The following is a 19,487-nucleotide window of genomic DNA, read 5'->3' on the forward strand; positions in this document are numbered from 1 at the left end:
GATGGTGTTATTTCCTACATTTTTCTTTACTAATCATTTTGGATTTTTTTCTTTGATATTGGGCAAGGCAGACACTAAGTATGGAAAATCCATTGCTATAGTGTGAGTAAAATAAAGAGTTACTAGTGGGAAGTAAATAAATCTCATTTACATAGATAAAAGTTTCAGGTGAATATATGGTTAATGAGACTGAGGCATTTTGATTCATCTTTAAAAATACACTTTAAATGATTGATTTCAATAAAACTATGGGGACCGTTGGTATTTCACTGTCACCTGGTAGGGGCTGGAAGTCCTGGGGAAGGCAGCAGCAGTCTTGCTATTTCATGACACGTGCCTTATGCAGGTTGCATTTCAATCTTACACTGGGTCGAGGGGTGATTGCCTTTGTTGTGCTGAAGTGGAGTTGGGTTACTTAGCTCTGATCTTGTTTGATATATCAAATAAATGTTTCATATCATTTCCTCCATGGGGGAAAAAAGAAAATAAGGAAAGAATATGAAACTTCTGGAGAGAAAGTTCAGGTCACATTTAGAAGCAAACCAACAACACTCCTTCTGACCTGTCCCTTTGGACCCTACAATCAAGGAGGACTGGAGTGAGATATTTCAAGCTCTGTAAGGAAACAGCTGCCAGCCAAGGTCACCACACTCAGCGATGCTCTCTTTCTACTTCAAGGAGGGGAATAAAACTCTCCATGACAAGGATAAACTGAAAGAATCCATGGCCACCACCCAGAACTAAAAGAACACTCCAGATAAAGTGCACACAGAGGAACTCAGAACCAAATCTGGAAGTCCCCCCATACAGGAGTATCCCTGAGAAGTGATCCACTAAATGAGACTCAGGATGGTATCCAATGTAGCAAAACACCAAGATGGCAGGAAACACGGACACAATCTATACTAACACTGAATGTAAATGGTCTCACCCCCCATTAAAAGACACAGATGAGCAGAGTGGATCAAAACACAGAGTCCAACTGTATGCCGAGACGCATCTCATAGGTGAGGACACTCACAGGACGAAGGAAATAGGAAGGAAGAAATCTCCACACAAATGAAGATTGAAAACACCAGGAGTAGCTTCTTCTCAGCCAAGGAGCAGGTGTGCTGGGTAGCTAAGAGAAGGGGACCTGTTGTCACCACGGTCCTGAACAGAACAGTACAGATCAACCTAAGGAGTGAGTCCACACCTCTTATGTCTTCACCCACTGTTAGCTCTCATGACACCGCCTTGTCCCCTTCAGACGTGGTTTTGATGGAACACCATTGACCAGTTAGCACAGAAGACAGTGCCATGGAGATGGAGTGACCTCAGGTTCAGTGAGAGGCTCAGCGTGGTGGACCATTGTTGAGGACCTTGTGCTTCTGTCAAAGCAGACTTCTGAGCACCCATGTGCTGGGTTCTGTGTGAGGCAGTCTACAGTGGTCTGTAAGTGTCCTGGTTTCTTGAATCTTTTGCAAGTCCCTGAACCTGATCAATCACTGTGTCTATAGTGGACATCTGCGCCCAGGTCTACTCCAGATTCTGATGTGGGTTTCCTGCTCTCCCTGGGACAAGACATTTTTTTTTTAAGAGCAGGAAACCCATGCCTCTACCATAGCTCAGAACTATTTCCCCCAGTGCCCCTCAACACCCAAAGCAGAGATAATACATCCCTCTGTGAATGCCACCCATGACGGGCTCTGTCACTCAGTGGTGACATTGGGCTCCATCAGTACATACCCTCAGCTTCCCAGGGCTCCCTCCTCTGGCCTGGGCTCTGGAGGCCCAATGTCTTCAGGGGGGACTTTCCACCATGTCCTCTGCTGCCTCCCCTTCCAGGGCACAGCAGGGCACAGGAGGTTGCTAATTTGGGGGCCACATTGGGGCCAGGATGCAGGAGCTGAACAAAGCTGCAAAGTGAGCAGGATGTGGTCACAGGACCTTCACACCCTGCAGGCTTTGCTGCCTCCTCCCCACAGCAAGGTGACCAGCTCCTCTCCCCAGCGAGGGCCGGGGGTGGGCAGCTGCAGGTGAGACCTGGGTGCAGCACAGGCCCCTCCCAGGCCGTGCTCGGCCCTCACAGAGCCCCTGGGTGGACACTGCTAGCCCACTGTGGCCATGCAGCACCCACACAGACATTCATCACGTCTCTCCACCTTTCCTGGGTCTATGCAACTTGTCCTGGGCACCAGGCCCCAGGCACATGAACACGGAGTCAGTACTCACACAGGATCGTGTAGAAGTAAAGCAAGTCCTCTACTCCTCACCTGTGTGCTCTTCATCAACAATTCCCGTTTAGCAGAGGCTGGGTGACCTGGGCCTGCCCCACATCCACCGTGTCCTGGGGTCATTTTCACCTTCCCATCACGTTCCCCGTGCACCTGGAGCCCGCCCCTGTGCTCCTGGGTTCAGCTCTGGTCACTCTGTCCTTGACCTTAGTGGGCTTCAGTCCTTTCATCTCTTTCCCCCACCTGGGGCTGACCTCAGGCCCTGCACGAGGACTTGGGTAGGCGAGTGCTCTACCGCGAGCCACGTCCCAGCCCTGTGACTTTTCTCTAAGGTTCCCAGGGTGGCCTCAAACCTGGGATCCTCCTGCCTCAGCCTCTAGCGTCACTGGGATCAGACGGGTGTACCACCAGGCTTGAGTCAGCTGTTTACTATCTTTCAAAATTCACTACTTTCTGTTGATCCATCTGTCCTTTAACTTGCATAAAATGACTAAAACATATTATGCTAGATGACGATATTGCTGAGATTTGATGCTGATTTTCTGTCTTCTTATGATATTTATTAGTTATCTGAAGACTTACATGATATTGGTGTTCATCATGACACAGTCATGCAGGCATGGGAGATGATTTGCTCCAATTCAGGCCATACCAGGCTGGCTGTAACTCCTAGGTCAGTGTCTGTGCACTATCTTGTGCCCACTGAGGTCCCCGAGTCCCTATCCTTGCAGTGTGGGATCTGAGTGGTGTCCTGGGCTAGTGGATGGCCAGGGTGGCGTAGACACTGGACTCAGCTGGACGCTCCTGTCCCTGGGAGGAAGGAGGAGTGGCTGTCTCCTGTCTGAGCTTGAGGTCCTTTAGCTGGGCATAGGTCACATCCTGGGGAGGTTCAGATGCAGCCACCTGGAGTGAGGACAGAGTGGTGACAGGTGAGGCTGGTGCCTGGAGGGCCTGGGCCATGGAGGGGACAGGACCCACCTGGCAGGTCTGCAGGCTGTCCTCTCCCTCTGATGTGTCCTTCATGACCAGGAATATCCCTGACTCAGGGGATGAAGTGGACAGTCCTCCATGCCCTATTCTCGAGTGTGACACCTCAACGTAGGTGACTGCCCAGGGGTCTTCATCTGCAGGGCTCTGTGGAGGGGACAGAGGCAGGCAATTCCTGAGTCCACTCTGGCTGTGCCCCTCACCTCCCACAGGGAGCTGGAGGGACCTGCAGCCAGCAGTCAGCTCTCCACGCCCAGCAGAACTTCCAGGGGCTTCTCAGGCTCTGCCAGAGCAGAGGCACCTGTAGGACCGAGCCCTGCCCACCTCTGTCCTGCCACCTGTCACAGCTGCTCCTCATGCATCACCTGCAACACCTGGACTCGTGCCTGCTGGACAGGTCAGCCTGTGCCCACTGGCCTCACAGTGCTGCTCCCTTGGCAGGACCCTCTTCCTGAGATGCTCTCAGGCGTGTCCCTGTGGTGAGGGCTCTGGCCAGGGTACTCCCCAGGGAACCCTCCTTGACTGTCCAGTTACCCCTCCTGCTCCTGCCCATGGCCCTCCGCCCACCTGGCTCTGTCCTGGGTTCACAGCCCTCTCCCTGCCTGGTCTCCCCACGCCTGTCTGCCTCTGCCCCGTCTGTCTGTCCCGGGGCTGTCCTGTGTCTGAGCACCAGACTGTGTTTGCTGTTGCTGTCCCCAGCCCCCAGTAGAGCCTTGCCAACAGCAAACCCCCAGGAGTCGGCCATCTGTGTGGCTGGGAGGGGGCCAGTGCAGGGCAGGGCTGTGGCCAGGTCCACCTCCTACTCAGGAGCAGGGGCCGTGAGCTCAGCAGGGGAGGAGGCAGAGGAGAGAGGCCAGCGCCCAGGCCTCAGGGCAGGAGGCCGACCAGAGCCCATCAGCACAATCAGCTGGGAGGAGAGAGGAGGGCAGCGGGCACAGAGAGGAGGGCGGGGGAGAGGACGGGTCACCTGGTGGCCTTGGGTGGCCTCTGGGGAGGTGACAGCAGTGCTGAGCCCTGTGTGACGAGAAGAAGGCAGACCTGTGAGGCCCCCACGGGCTCTTGCTGGGTCTCCTGGGTGGTCCTGCTGCTCAGGGTGACAACCAGGGCTTCCCATCTGTGTGCCCTGAGCACAACTGGCTAATTCCCCTGGGACGCCACCACGTCTCCCCCTCCCCACTCACCTGCCTTCCTGCATTGTCCCCGACACTGGTGTCCCTGGAGGAGGAAGAGGAGCAGCAGGAGGAGGGGAACCGAGACCGCCACCAGAATCTTCAGACTCCTTCCCAGTCCTGGGCACAGGTGTGGACGAGGAGCCACGCTGCTAACCTGAGCACCTACTGTGTGCCACCCTGCTGGTCTTTCCACCTGTCACCTCCAGCCCTGTCACTCAGGCACCATGGCCCTGCCACCCACTCCCCAGGCACAGATGAGGAAACTGAGGCTCAGAGAGGGGTCCCCTGCCCAGTCACCCAGCAGGAAGCAGCAGAGCGGGGCCTGAACTGGGGGAGTCTGACTCCCAGTCTCCTTCTCTCCACCAGAGCTCAGCCCTGAGCTGGAGGGAAAGAGCCTGACACCCCGATGGCCCTGAGCCCTCCCCTGCTCAGTGTCACTGTCACTGCACAGAGGGGACAGGGCCCTGCAGATTCAGGTCCTGGAGGCTTCCCTGGAGGCCCCTCTCCCAGCAGGGCACAGCCAAGGTCAGCCCTGAGAGGCACTTGAAGGTCAGGGCCAGGCTTCTCCTCTGCCCTGGGAGAAACCGAGGCCCAGAGGGGAGGGGCTGGTCCCCGTCAGCATCTCCAGAGGGGGCTGCTCCCCCTCAGCTCATCCCTGCCCTGGACCCACCTCCCACCAGAGCCCCTCACTCACCACTCTGGGGTCCTGGGTCCATGGGGGTGAGGGGCTGGTCCTCAGGGCCTCCTGGGGTGGGTGGGAGGTGAGGGCTGGGCTGCCTGCCCCCCACTTCAGCTGGCTGCTCCTCCCCAGGCTGGGCCTAGAGTCACCTCTGCCTGGACCTCCCCCTCACACCTCCCAGCCCTGAGCCCCAGGGCCTGAGATCCCTGACCATTCTCTGCAGTGTCCTGGACACAGCTTTGCTGAGTTTGTAACTGGACTTTGTAGCTCACAGTGATTCTTGGTTGCCCAAGAATGCAGGACACTGTCTGCACAGAGGCCCCTGAGACTCACCAGCCGTTGACCTGGGTCCTGAGGGTGGTGAGCTGGGTCCCCCAGAGGGTCCTGGGAATTGGAGAACAGGAGGGTGAGGGGTGCAAGTTGCCCCTGGGGACACTCTCTGCCCATCCTCCTACACCTGCCTGGCCTCCCCAGGACCCTCCTGTGCCCACCTGCACCTTCCTGATTCCAGTGGTGGGTGGGTGCACAGGCTGGAGGACCCCGTTGCCCCTCGTCTCTGAAGGATGAATCCCACTGGCCGACCCTCCCTAGGGCCCCTCACTCCCGTCCCACCCAGAGCTGTCCTGGGCAGGGCCCTGAGGGAATCCTTGAGCTCACAGAGGATGGGGTCAGAGGCCTCCCAACTGAAACTACAACGTCCAGGGGTGTCACTTGATTGTGATAGTAGGTAGGGGGATGAGCTGTGAGAGCCATAGCACCTGTAGGTCCCCCCAAGGGCTGGGGTCACAGCTCTCATGGAGAACTCTGCCTGGTGCCATGGGGCTCGGTACTCTGCTCTCAGATGCAGGGGGGGATCAGCTGCCCCCTCCTTGCACAGGAGGAAAGTGTCCATCTTGATCTGTGACTGACACAGCAGGGTCACGTTCTCCCCTGAGGACACTGTGGGACCAGGCTGCACTGAGAGGGAGGGTGTGACAGGGACCTGTCCTAGAGAGAGGAAGGAGGGTGAGGGTGGCCCCAGCTTGTTCTGAGCTGAGACCTCCCCAGGGCCTCTCTCTGAGGACCCTGTGCTCTCTGTCTGTCTCATTGTCTCTGATTCTTCCTGTCCCTGTGTCCCCCTGTCTCTGTCCTCTCTGCCCCTCCCTGTCTCTCTCCCTCCTGAGACCCTTCACCTCACCCTGGCTGTCACGATGTTGAGAGCCACAGCCGAAGGGGCCCCAGCAAACTTCCAGCTGCCGGCTGATGATTGGCTCACAGCGGCCCCAGCAACATCTAGCTGATTGGCTCCTCGGCCCCAGCAACATCTAGCTGATTGGCTCCTCGGCCCCAGCAACATCTAGCTGATTGGCTCCTCTGCGGTGATGCTCATTGGGCTGTTTCCCTGCCCTTTCAGACCACGGAGCTGCTCATTGGGGGACTATGAACGTCCACAATGGCAATGTGCCAACTGGCAGAGTCCCTGGGCTTTTCTTTTCTATTCTTTTTAAATCTTCACCATGATGGTTCCATTGTGATATATTTAACAACTCCTCCTTAAAAAGCCATGGGCTACATTTCTGTATTGTATCAACGTATGCCCTGACTGCTCTTGATTTTACTGAGATGCCTCCTTCCTCTAACAATTTACTTAACACTCTTTCAGTTTGTTTTTTACTAATTTCTGATCCCGTATTCCTACTATAATACAACCCAACAAGATGACGCCTGACAAAACTGAAACTGAGTGAAACAAAATTGGAACAACACAAAATCATTATAATAGCCTCCTGAAATGTCCATCCGTCCTTTCTCCCTATCTGTTCCTCAGATGTGAGCGGTTTTTCTTCCATCTTACACATCTCCAGGGACAGGCAACTTAAAACAAAAGTGAAACAAAATAACAAAAGAAGAATCTTAAAATGGCTACCCATCCTCTCGCCCTGCCCTCAGGGGCGAGCAGTTCACTTACCCTCAGGCGCTCCCCGTGCGAGCCACCAAATGCCGCAGTCTGGCTGGGCACAATCAGGAGCCACTTGTCAAAAGAAACTAACTTTATTTTTAGAACCACACACGCCAAACAAAACAGCCTCTCAGGAAAAACCCTCAGAGCCTCAACTGCCACCACCGGCTTTCCACAAGCCTCTCTCTCCCCCCTAAGCTTCTCTCCACCTCCCACAATCCTCCTGCTCTTGAGGCCGATTGCCTGGGTCATGTGGGCGGAGCCAAAAAAGTCCCCCAATGAGCAGCTCCGTGGTCTGAAAGGGCAGGGAAACAGCCCAATGAGCATCACCGCAGAGGAGCCAATCAGCTAGATGTTGCTGGGGCCGCTGTGAGCCAATCATCAGCCGGCAGCTGGAAGTTTGCTGGCAGCTGGAAGTTTGCTGGGGCCCCTTCGGCTGTGGCTCTCAACATCACCTTCTGGGGCTCCACACACAAAACTCTGCACATTTGAATCACTGACAGGATCCTCTGTGCTTCTCACCTATGACCAGGAAGTTAAGGGGGTCACTAGGGGCTGGCCCCTCAGACAAGAGGTTGTGTCCACCATAGCATCTACACCAAGCCCCTGGGAGCTGCTCACAGGGCCCAGCAGGAAGTCGGCCTGAGAGAGCCCAGCCTGGGGCTGCTGTCCAGGGCGCTGGGGGAGGTCCTGTGCCCCCTCCTTGGACAGAGCAAATATGTGATAGCTGATGTCAGAGTGACATTGGAGGGACAGGTAGTCTCTAGGGGCTCGGTCCTGGCCTGTCCCTACCCCAGGTCCCACTGCCCTACCTTGTCACCACCCTCCGCCCAGGCTGCTCTCTTCTCTCCTGAGACCCCAGGGGCTGAGCCTGGGCAGGACGTGGGCGGCTAGCAGGGCACTCACCTGAAGACCCCCGGGGGCTCTGTTGCAGACTCAGCCCTGGAAGAGAGGTCCCCGTGAGGAGCTGGCATCTCAGTGTTGGGGAGGATTATTGTTCCTTGTGCTCACAGCAGCCATTTGGTACCATATGGACTTAAGACCTGAGGGCTCTATGTGAACAGGCACCTTGGACCCTCCCCACCCAGCCTGTGTCCCTCCCTCCAACCAACACTGACCGAGGCACAGGAGGACAGGCAGGGTGGACCTCATGCCGCCGGCTCTGAAGACTCCAGCGTCCAGAGAGGAGAGTGCAGGCCCTGCAGGTCAGACAGCACGGAAGTGGTAAGCAGGGGCTGCTGCTGCTCCCCGGTCCCCAGAGCTGAGCACCCACCGGATGCGGATGGCCCCTCCCTGACCTGTCTCTGGTTTCCCTTGGGCAGGGCTCAGGGGGATTCCGCCCTTGGAGACATCTCAGCCAGAGCTGAGGTCCCCCTGACCCTGAGGCCCTTCCATACTGACCTGAATGCTGCCCAGCCAGGCCAGGCCCCAGGCCACACTTGAGTCAGCCACCCCTGTGTGAGGGAGACCTGCGGTTCCCCAGGGGATGTGGTCTGAGACACGTGGGCATGGGAGGACACAGCGTGGGGGACGTCGCTGGGGCAGGTAGCTGCAGGGGGTGGCCAGGGAGGATCCAGGAGGACCTCTGCTCATCACCACCTCCCAGAAGACCACGTCATCTTGCCATGGAGGTGGACACTGTCACCACCTGGAGTCTCCTGCAGGAGACCTAGGTCACGGGCAAGGAGACGGTGTCTGGCCCTGCACCATGACCCAGGATGGCCAGTCTCCCTGCCTTGCTGGACAGGCTGCAGCCCCAGGAGGCTTCAGAGTCTTGACCAGGGCTCAGGGGGCCAAGGAGCTGAATTACCTCCAGGTAGTTAGTCCTCCCTAATTTTAGTCTACGTGGCCAATGTGTTCACAGGGAGCCCTGTTGGAGGGCGTGGATGTGGAATACTGAAGACCAGGAACTTGGGGCACTCCTGTAACCCCAGCAGCTCGGAGGCTGAGGCAGGAGGATGACACGTTCAAAGGCAGCCTCCAGCAACTCAGCAAGGCCCTGAGCTAGCTAGTGATTCCTTGTCTCTAGGTAAGATACAAAGGAGGGCTGCGTGTGGCTCAGTGTTCAACCACCCCTGGGTGCAATCCCTGGTACCAAACGAGAAGATGAAAGTTTACTGAAGAATTTGAAGATTGTCTGAGTTTATGCCTCAGACTTCCACAAGCCCTCAGTAGGGTTTAGAGAGAGCCGCAGGATAACGAGGAGCAGGGCAGATGGGTGGTGCGCAGGGGATCATGCCCCGCCCTGTCTGCACCTCACAGTGGAGGCTGGAGTAGCTGGCTCTCTGCTAAGGGACCCTTGGGGTGTATTTTCAGTCCTGGGCACTGAACCCAGGGTCTCTTTACCCTGGAGTTACATCCCAGGCTGCTTATTTTCAATTTGGAGACAGGTCTTGCTACAGTGCCAGGCTGGCCTTGAACTTGTGGTCCTCCGGCCTCAGCCTCCTAGTCTCTGGGACAAGGCACCTGCTGGGACCCCCAGGTTTCAAGGTCATCCTATAAGTATTCACTCTGCTGTTGTCCCCTTAGAGGCACCCGATGGTTCTAGGAGGAGACAGAGAATCCGGGAATCCTCCCAGCCTGGATCCAGGTCCTTCTTGGGCAGCTCTGTGTGCTCAGAGTGGGGGCAGCTGCAGGACTAAGGTGGCAGCTGAGGTGGGGGTCAAGGTGCAGGTCTCACCTCCTGTCCATCATGGGGTCCTCCCTGGGCTCTGGGTCTCAGAGCAGATCTGTGGGGTGCAAAATGGAGAGAGGCCTTGGTGTATTCTCCTGGTCCTATCATCAAGACCAGAATAAGGCAGGGTTATTGGTGAGGTCACTCAGCCCTCTCCCCATTAGATGCAGGCAACTAGCCCACCAACGCCAGGCCACCTCCTCCTCCCCAGGGTCCCCTCTAAAGCATGGCCCCATCCTACCACATCACCTCTCGGCCATCTCCTGAAGGTCAACAGCCCTGGGCATGAGGAGCAGGGAGGTGGGCAGTCAGTTAAGGAATGGGCAGGGGTCCTGGTGTCCACCATGGTCCTCAACACCCCACAGCTCAGCCTGGGGAAGTGGACCTCACGTCTGCACCATTCACCCCATTAGCTCTCATGACCCCGTCCTGGCCCCTTTGGACCTGGGTTTGATGGAACACCAGTGACAGTTAGCACAGAGGACAGTGCCAGGGAGACCAGCTACCCCATGTCCACTGAGGGAGTCAGCTTGGTGGCCATCCTGGAGGACCTGCTGCGTCTGTCACAGCACACCCCTGAGCACCTGTGCTGGTGGCTGTGTGAGGGGACCACAGTGGCCTGCAGCGTGTGCTGGCTCCTGAGTCCCCAGCCCTCAACCCCCCCAGCCACTCTCTATTCCAAGAGGCACCCCCAGGTCCAGGAGCAGTGGGCACCTCTGTGCAATCAGGGAGCCAGGAAGGGACGTGGACGTCTAGCCCAGGTCCATCCCACACTCCAAGTGCTCTTTGCTGCTGCCCTGGGAAGAGGCGGAGATTCTGGCCAGAGCAGGAAGGTCGTCCACCTCCTGGGGCTGAGCACTGTTTCCCCTGCTGCCCCTCAGCCCCCACAGGTGCACCTCCTGAGAGCCAAAGAGTAGGTGGCCAGAGGTTGGGGACAGGTCCAGTGTGGGCTGCTATGATCTCAGCCTGCTCTGAAGCTTCCTCCCTGCAGGAGTGGCCAGGGTGGGGCAGGGGAGGATCAGGGGCAGCAGCAGTGGGCTCAGGTGGACACATGCTGAGCAGGGGCTGCTCCTGGACCCTGCTGTTATGGGAGGACATGTGAATCTGTGAGCCCTCCTCAGCTCAAGGGCAGGAGGAGGCGTCTCAGCCTCACGTCCTGGTCCAGGAGTGGATTCTCCCTGAGTTCAGTGACTAGGACACCAGCCCCAGGACTAGAGTCCAGTCTGACTCTAACCCTTCCATGTTCAAGGACTCAGTCACCTCGGCTCCCTGCCAGCTCCACTGCTGTGGCTCTGGTTGCGGTGCCCTGTGGACACTGCATGGACATGGAATGGGCTGGACGTCTCCCACCTGGGACCCTGAGCTCCAGGGGTCTCTGTGTGAGGATCCTGCGAGGGTGAGTCCTGGTGAGGAACCACTCACTGCAGGTGCCCGAGGGCCAGGTGACAGGCTCATGGGAGCTGTTGGGAAAGGTCCCCTCCGGAGCTCAGGAGGAGGCCCCACCTCCTTGCAGTAGCTCCCCCAGGACACCCTGAGGCTGGCGTGGACGGTGCAGGGTCAGAGCCTGTGAATTCTGATAGAAGACCAGGAACCAGCAAAAGCCCTAGAGTGACATCCCCCAGATCAAGCAAAACAAGACAAAATTGAAGCCCATTTAAAATTCTTCTTCATCAGAAAGTGCTCAAGGTCTGCAGGTCACTTGCTGCTGGCCAGTCCCTCTGACTGCACCAGGGGCACCCTGAGCTCAGCACCCTGTCTGGTGGAGACCCTCAGACAGTGCCTGGTCCCCAGGGGGTCTCTGTGTCCAGCACTGGAGCTTCCCTGCTCACCAGGTGACCAGCCCACCCTGGAGACCCCAGAACGTGAACACCTCAGACTTTTGCAGATCTGGCTGAGGCCAAGGAGGTGTCCAGGCAGGTCTCAGAGGAGAGTGGGAGCATCAGTGTCCAGCATCCTTTTCCTTTGCTTCCAGAGGACCCAGTGCAGAGGATCCCAGGTCACCTGCATTGTCCCCACACCTCCTACCTGGGAGAAACCCTCTTGTTTTGCCAAAACCACAATCTGCGACTGGGAGGATCCTCATGTGTCCCTACATCAGGTGGCTTAGATGGAGCACTTGTGGGACAACCACACAGAGGTGACCATGTGGACTCTGCCTTCTCAGGGCTCTGCCTGTCCCTAGTGTTGGCCGTGGCAGGTCACCCTGGGCTCCTCAGGGCATGACCTCAGCTTCCCAGGGCTCCCTCCTCTGGCCTGGGCTCTGGAGGCCCAATGTCTTCAGGGGGGACTTTCCACCATGTCCTCTGCTGCCTCCCCCCCCAGGGCACAGCAGGGACAGGAGGTGGGTGAATTGGGGCCACACTGGGGCCAGGATGCAGGAGCTGAGGCATGAGCAGGACGTGGCCACAGGACCTTCACACCCTGCAGGGTTGCTGCCTCCTCCCCACAGCAAGGTGACCAGCTCCTCTCCCCAGCAAGGGCCGGGGGTGGGCAGCTGCAGATGAGGCCTGGGTGCAACCACAGCCCTGCAAGGCCCCGCTCCACCTCCTGCTGCCTGCCCCTGTGTGCACACTGCAGGCTCCACGTGGCCACTTACGTCCAAGGAGACATTTCAATATGTCTCAGCACCTCTCTTGGTCTGTGGGATCAATGGATTCCCTGCCACAGCCCAAGGTGACGAGGGTGCTCCTATGGAGCATGAACGGGTCCCTGGGTGCTCTGTGCTCCTGCTCCTGTCGTGTCCCACAAGGTGTCCAGGTCAGCAGAGGTGGGGGTCCTTGACCTGCTTTGCATCCTGGGCGTTCACTGTCACAGGTCCTTCCCTTTCCCATAATCTGGGAGCCGTCCCTGTTCAAGTGACTCTGCCTTCTTGACCTTCATGTCCTCTCATTCCTTTGATATCTTTTGTTTGTTTATTCTGATTCCTTTGTGGCCCTGAAGGTGGACCCAGGCCCTAGGGGTGCTCTGCAGGCCTGTCCCATGAGCTAAGTCCTGTCCAGTCCTGTTTAGTTTTTATGTTGAGTCATGAGGTTCCTCAGTTCCCCAGGTGGCCTTCAACTTGCCATCCTCCTGCCTTGGCCTCCAGAGTCACTGGAGTTAACGTCCTGGGCCCCTGTGCTGGGCTGGTCTCTGTAATACCTTTTAAGGATTCAGTGTTTCCATCCATCTCCTCTGTCTCCTACTATAATCGAAACGAGTAAAACATCCTCTTCTAGCTGATGACATTATTGCGTTCTTGTTGCTGACTTGCTGTGTCGACTTTGAGAGATTCAGTTAGATAACCGCTCAGAGACCAGGGTGCACATTTGTCTCCCTCAGCTCTGGATGATCTGTCTTTCTACCCCAGGTGCTTCATGGTGCTGTGTTACCTGTGTCTTTCATGAATGCCGTGGAAGTTCAACTCTGCTCAGTGCTGAGGGCTCCCTAAGCCTGGAGGGATGAGCCCTCTGCAGGTGGCCACAGGAGTAGGCAGAGCCCAGGGTGGGGCCCTTGTGACAGGGGTGGAGGGCAGTACATCTCCCACAAACCTGCTGCTCCTGGTGCCCAGTGGCTGACTCCTCCCACAGTCCATTATCTCAGAGGAGGACGTGGACAGCACAGAGAGGGAGAAGCTCCCCCTTCAAAGCCCTGTGGGGCCTAGTGAGGCTTTGGGCTCCTGAGGTCCCAGCTACTCAGAGGCTCAGGAGCCCAGGGATGTCTTGATCCAGGAGGCCAGTGTGGGCAGCACAAGAGTCCTGCCTCAACAACAAGCAAACCCTCAGCAGATACAGTGTGAAGAGCAGAGACCAGCTGCTGTCCCACTGGGTGGGGCTGGGTGACGGCTCCCCATGTCGAGGTCCTGGTGTCCACCCCCGCCCTGACAAAGACACGCCTTGAGTACCAAGTGGAACCTGAAGGCTGTGTGAGCTTCAGAATCAGAATGAGACAGGAAATAATAAGTTCTGAACAAAAAAATAATGAAATAGAGAAATAAACAAATTCACAGTATCTATGAAACAAAGGGTCAGCCTTCATAAAGATAAAAAGACTGACCAACCCTTTGCCAGAATGACCAATATAACCAGAGGGCAAACCCAAAGGTAGACGAGGACACATCAGCACAAACAGAGCTGAAATCCAGAGGATCACTCAGGATTATTTTGAAAACTTATATTCTAATAAATTGCAGGAAATAGAACATACAGACATATTCCTAGACACATTGGACCTGCCAAATAGGAACCGAGTATTATAGAAAACCTAAAAAGGCCAATATCATGTGAAGGAGTAACAAAAAACCTTCCCAAAAGGAAAACCCCAGACCAGATGGATTCTCAGCTCCCAGACCTTTAAAGAAAAACCAATGCAAAGTTCCTCCAATTGTTCTGTAAAATAGAGAAGGGGGCAGCGCTACCAAACTTAACTCTATGACGCCAATGTTACCCGGATCACAAAACCAGATAAAGACACATGAAGAAAATAAAACTGTAGACCAATTTCCACGATGAACATAGATGCAAAATTTGTAATAAATAATAGCAAACCATATTCAAAACCCTAACCAAGACTGCATACGACGATCAAGTTAGACTCAACCCAGGATGCGAGCTTGGTTCAATACCCACCAATCAGTCAACATAGTTCATCACATAAGTAAAACCAAAGACAAAAATCACATGATCACCTCAATAGATGCAGAAAACCCTGGGGACAGAATCCAGCACCCATTCATTGGCTCAGTGGTTTAACGATGGCTAGCATGTGTAGGCCCCAGGTTGAATCTCCAGCACTGCAAATAACAAACAACCAACCAAAACCAAACAAAACCCTGATGAAACTAGGGACAGAAGGAACTCACCTTAGCATCATGAAATCCCTATGTGAGAAATCCAATGCCCACGTCATACTGAGCATTGCCTCCAGAATCAGAAACACGACAAGGATCTCCCTTCTCACCACTCCTATCCAGGATCGGTCTTGAGAGTGTAGCCAGAGCAATCAGGCAAGAAAAGGAAATTCTAGGGATACAAATAGGACAAGAATAAGTTCAAATATCTTTGATGACTGATGCTTAAAGGAACCAAAAACTTCACCAGAAAACTTCTAGATCTGGTAAACATAATGTGACAAGGAATTTGCCAGCTTCTCTTCCAATAAGGAATTAATAACAAGGATATATAAAGAACTAAAAAGCATAACACCTAAAAAACTAACAACCTACTCAATAAATGGCCAAATGACCTAAAGAGGCATTTCTCAAAACAAGAAATGTGAGTGGCCAACAATCATAGGAAAAAAGGTTCCACAACTCTAACAATCAGGGAGATACAGGCCAAAATCACACTGATCATCAAGAATACAAATAACAATGAATAGAGGCAAGACTATGGGGAGAAAGGACACACATACCTTGTTGGTGGGACTGCAAAATAGCACAACTACTTTGGAGAACACTATGGAGATTCCTCAAAAGACTAGGAATAGAGCCACATATGACCAAGTGACCCCACTTCTTGGTGTTTATCCAATAGAACTTAAATCAGCATAGTGTAGTGATTCAGCCACATCAATGTTTATAGACAAATTATGGAACCAGCCCAGGTGCCTGTCAAGAGATACATGAACAAAAAAAAAAAAATTGATACACAGTGGAGTTCTACTCAGTCACAAAGAAGAATGATATTACAGTATTTCCTGGAAATGCTAAAGATAAAAAAGGAATAAAAAAGAGATCTCACAAAAATAGAGGGAGATCAGTAAAGCAGAGTTGGGGACCAAGGATCAGGAAGGAGGGAGGGCAACAGGGAGGACCTGGGGAGGCAAGTGGACGGGGTCATGCTGTGTGCAGTGTGAACAGACCTGGGTGCATATCAATTTATATGTAACAGAAATGCACCAACTAAAACTAACTTAATAGAAAGAAGACTGTCCAGTAGAGTGAAGGAAGGCAGGGGAGGAGGATGGGGGAGGAGGGAGCCCTGGGGATTGACGTGGGCAGACTGCTGTGTGCACTATGAACATGTCAAATGAACCCCACTGTGGTGCCTTCCTACTCGGCACTGGTGGATATTACACACATGGACTCCACAGCCCTCTCAGGTTTGCAAGAGCTTGAATTCACTGTTACCAGGCAGCAGGGGCTTCTGGAACCTGGTAAGCAAAGGGGGGTTCTTCCCTGATCCTCAACCAGGCTGAGCCCTGGGCTTCCTTCCTGCCCTAGGATCCCCGAGGCCCTGACACAGCTCAGGTCTGCGCCGCCATCAAGGTGAGACCAGGGCTGTGCTCAGGGCTCTTGGGGACAGTCCCTTCCACTCTGGCCTGCTCTGCCTTGGTCTAGTCTTTATCTGCACTGGGACACCCTCAAGGTGTTAATGTCCTGTTTGGACTTTGGCAAATGCTCCCTTAGAGGCTCAGCAGGAGTGCGGTTCCCACACTGAACATGAGGACTTCCATCTTTCAGGGTCTAACGTCTTTCCCAGGAAAGACAGTGGCTCTTTGTGGAGCTGGTGGGACACCAGTCAGTCTGTAGCAGGGCCTGCGTTCTGCCTTGTCCCCTAGATTTACAGTGAGGCCACAGGTCAGGGGACACTCAGCACATCAGAGCACAGGCTGCCGAGGACTCCCTCTGTCTCTGGCTTTACTCTGTCTCTGTGAGCTGGGTCATGACAGCAAAGCTCTGTCGTCAGAGATTAAAATGCACCCACACAGATAGCAGTAACAAAGATGAAGCACTTTATTGCAAGCTGCTGCTATCTTATATAGAAAGTGAGAGTCAGTTATCTTAAACCAGGAAGCTCCTGGGGCCAATCATAGTAAAGGTCAGGTCATCACCTACGGTGCACGCATGTCCGCCCTGCATAAGATTCATCGGGATCACAAACTGTCCACAAGTGCGGAAGACGGGAGGACCAATTAGAGAATTTTCAAAACCACTTGTTATCCGCCCACTGGCAATTTCCCTGCCACCATATTGCATTAGGGGCTCCTTATCTGATAGACCTGGGGAGTTCTTAGGGAAACTCCCAACAGGTCATACATTCAGGACACACAGCCCCTGCTCAGCCTCCTACCTCGGGGAGGTAGGCCCAAGGTGGACCTGTCATCAAGGACAGGCAAAGCAAGGCCTCCCCCAAGGGCTGTGAGCCCTTGCTCTCACTGGCCTGTCCACTCCTCACTACAGAAATCCCACAAAAACATCACCAGTAAAAAGACATGAAATGAATCCTTGTCCTGCACACTTACGGAAAACAAAATAGCAGCTTTCGTGACTGTTCACACCCCGTCCTGAATTATCTCTCCATGAACCTGGCATTCACTCGCCTGTACACGTGATGTGTGTGTCTGTTTCATAGCAGGTGCTCACCTGTGGTGTATGTTTCCCCACGTGAAGACGGTTATTCACTCATAAATAAATTATAAGGAAAAATACTCTAACACATTACTATTAAATATTTTAATCTCTCATTATTTGTGGTGAGATAAATGCAAAATATTTCCATCCCTAATATTCTATTGACCAGTCCTTGACTACACACACCAGAGTCACCTCCAGGATTAACAAAGACCAAATAGAAAACTTGTGGTTATTGAAATTTCCTATGAAATTCTTAGGGGTCAAAAGAAGAGCATTTCCCTCTCTCTCTCTCCCTCCTTCTCTCTCTCCCTCCCTCTCTCTCTCCCCCTCCCTCTCTCTCTCTTCCTCCTTCTCTCTCTCCCTTTCCCTCTCTCCCTCCCTCCCTCTCCCCCTTCCCTCTCCCTCCCTCTACCTCCCTCCCTCTCTTCCTCTCTCCCTCTCTCTCTCCCTCTCCCTCCATCTCTCTCTCTCCCTCTACCTCTCTCCTTCATTCTCTCTCCCCCTCCCTCCCTCTATCTCCCTCCTTCTCCCTCTGTCTCTCTCCCCCTCCCTCCCTCTATCTCCCTCCTTCTCCCTCTGTCTCTCCCTCTGTCTCTCTCCCCCTCCCTCCCTCTCCTCCCCTCTCTCCCTCTCTCTCCCTCTCACTCTCCCTCTCACTCTCCCTCCCTCTCTCCCTCTCCCTCCCTCTCTCCTCCCTCCCTCTCTGTCTCCCTCCCTCTCTGTCTCCCTCCCTCTCTGTCTCCCTCCCTCTCTCTCCCTCTCTCTCCCTCTCACTCTCCCTCTCTGTCTCCCTCCCTCTCTCCCTCCCTCTCTCCCTCTCCCTCCCTCTCCCTCCCTCTCTCCCTCCCTCTCTCCCTCTCTCCCTCCCTCTCTCCTCCCTGTCCCTCTCTCTGTTTATAAGGTGGCTGTTTAAGTCACCTTTCGCATCACTGTGACAAAGACCTGACATGAACAATTAGAGGAGGAGAGGTTTATTTGGCTCACAGTGTCCGATGCCGCAGTCTGGCTGGGCACAATTCACAAACCACTTGTCAAGCAGAAAGGAACTTTATTCTTAGAACACACACACCACCCGACAGCTCTTCAGGAATTCCCTGGGAGCCCAACTGCCACCATGGCTTCCCACAAGCCTCTCAACTCCCCCCTCCTCCTGCTCTTGAGGCCGATTGGCTGGGTCACATGGGCGGAGCCAAAAGAGTCCCCCAATGAGCAGCTCTGGGGTCTGAAAGGGCAGGGAAACAGCCCAATGAGCATCACCGCAGAGGAGCCAATCAGCTGGCAGCTGGAAGTTTGCTGGGGCCCCTTGGGCTGTGGCTCTCAACAGTCCGAGGCCTCAGTTCCCAGTGGCCAACCCCACTGCTCTGGGCCCCAGAGGAGGAGGGCATCATGGCAGAAGGGCCTGGGGCAGGAAGGCAGCTCAGGACGCAGCAACAAAGCAGCAGACACAGCGTCTGCCCACCAGGGACCAGACAGAAACCCACAGGACAGCCCCAGGGACCCCTCCTCCAGCTGTGCCAACCTGCCCACAGTTATTGCCCAGTTACCAGTCAGGGCATTAAGCCTGGGATCAAGTTACCAGGTGCCACAGGACTCCTCCCCTGATCATGTCACCTCTGAAAGCTCTTGCATTGTGTCCTACGTGAGCTTCTGGGGACAAGTCACATGTAAACCATGACAGGTGCTGACATTCTTGACTTTAGTCTTAAGAACAGGCTGCGTATGCTCATTCTGGAGACTAAGAGGTGTAACAGGCCGACCACCAAGAAGGAGGCTGGGGCCTGGGGATTGGGGAAGAGAGTTTCTTGATCCTGGGCCGAGACCAAGACTGAACCCGGGAAAATATAAGAGTCAAACAGACTTAGAACATTCTTTATATCTGCTGTTTGAAAATGATTCCTGCTAAGTGTGAATGTGGTACATCAAGAGAAATAAGCCTGGGAGGTTAGGACACAGGGGTGTATGGCCTTGTGTTCTAAGGACTCCAACTGTGAGGTTTTCTTGTGGATCCCTACATTTGCTAGGGAAAGGGAGAATTCACATTTGGGTGATTTTACGCACTTGAATTCATGCCCATAGAAATAGAGCCCGAAAAGCAGCCTCAGAAAAACCATGAGGAGTGTGAGAAGGTAGAGGGAGAGTGAGTCAGTGAAGGGGAAGGGAAAGGAGGAGGGGAGAGGAGGGATGATCACAAGGGGATGCACCATCCTGCAGGGAGGAGGAGGGGAGGGGGAGAGGGAGGGAAGGGGAGGGGAGGGGGAGGGGAGTTAAGGGGAGGAGGAGGGCAGGGGGAGGAGGGAAGGAGGAGGGACAGAGAATAAGGGGAAGGAGGCAATGGAGGAGGGAGGGGAGGAAGGAGGAGGAGGAAGAGGAGAGGGAGGAGGAAGAGGAGAGAAGGAGGGAAGGAGGGGAATAAGAAAAGAGGAGGAGAAGGAAGAAGGAGGGCACTAGAGAGAGGGAGGAGGTGGAGGAAGAGGAGGGGAGGGGAGG

The 19,487-nt window shown here is 54.6% G+C and overlaps 1 protein-coding gene across 11 annotated transcripts; it reads right to left on the reverse strand.

Moving 5' to 3' along the window:
• Window positions 1–878: 878 nt before the first annotated feature.
• Window positions 879–8,425, reverse strand: LOC124084026 (leukocyte immunoglobulin-like receptor subfamily B member 5). 11 transcript variants are annotated; one of them, XM_058574707.1, is made up of 9 exons: window positions 8,394–8,425; window positions 8,112–8,190; window positions 7,900–7,935; window positions 5,813–6,041; window positions 5,388–5,438; window positions 4,385–4,418; window positions 3,195–3,350; window positions 2,799–3,119; window positions 879–1,898 (listed from the first exon to the last, which is right to left on the reverse strand). In XM_058574707.1, the coding sequence occupies exons 2-8, from the start codon at window positions 8,143–8,145 to the stop codon at window positions 2,973–2,975; spliced, it is 687 nt and encodes a 228-aa protein (XP_058430690.1). In that variant the 5' UTR covers window positions 8,146–8,190; window positions 8,394–8,425; the 3' UTR covers window positions 879–1,898; window positions 2,799–2,972. The 11 variants fall into 11 exon arrangements, with proteins under 11 accessions (XP_058430690.1, XP_058430691.1, XP_058430689.1 ...); XM_058574708.1 differs by lacking the exons at window positions 5,813–6,041; window positions 7,900–7,935; window positions 8,112–8,190; window positions 8,394–8,425 and adding exons at window positions 4,171–4,217; window positions 5,070–5,120; window positions 6,232–6,908; window positions 7,003–7,142; XM_058574706.1 differs by lacking the exons at window positions 5,813–6,041; window positions 7,900–7,935; window positions 8,112–8,190; window positions 8,394–8,425 and adding exons at window positions 4,171–4,217; window positions 5,070–5,120; window positions 6,232–6,908; window positions 7,003–7,142 and having other exon boundaries at window positions 4,385–4,492.
• Between the last annotated feature and the right edge of the window lie 11,062 nt (window positions 8,426–19,487).

The sequence above is a fragment of the Marmota monax genome, unplaced genomic scaffold (assembly GCF_021218885.2).
Source record: "Marmota monax isolate L192 unplaced genomic scaffold, Marmota_monax_Labrador192_F-V1.1 WCK01_AAM20220418_F8-fsc00215, whole genome shotgun sequence".
In the NCBI taxonomy this organism is placed as follows: Eukaryota; Metazoa; Chordata; class Mammalia; order Rodentia; family Sciuridae; genus Marmota; species Marmota monax.

Excerpts from the sequence above, each read along its gene's own strand:
- LOC124084026 (XM_058574702.1), bottom strand. The coding sequence starts at position 7,245 with ATGACCCAGGCAATCGGCCTCAAGAGCAGGAGGATTGTGGGAGGTGGA. Across the intron at positions 5,439-5,812 it reads GCCCTTGGGGGGACCTACAG|GACCCTCTGGGGGACCCAGC; the intron begins GTGCTATGGCTC and ends TCCAATTCCCAG. Across the intron at positions 4,419-5,387 it reads AGGACCCAGGTCAACGGCTG|GGACACCAGTGTCGGGGACA; the intron begins GTGAGTCTCAGG and ends TTCCTCCTCCAG.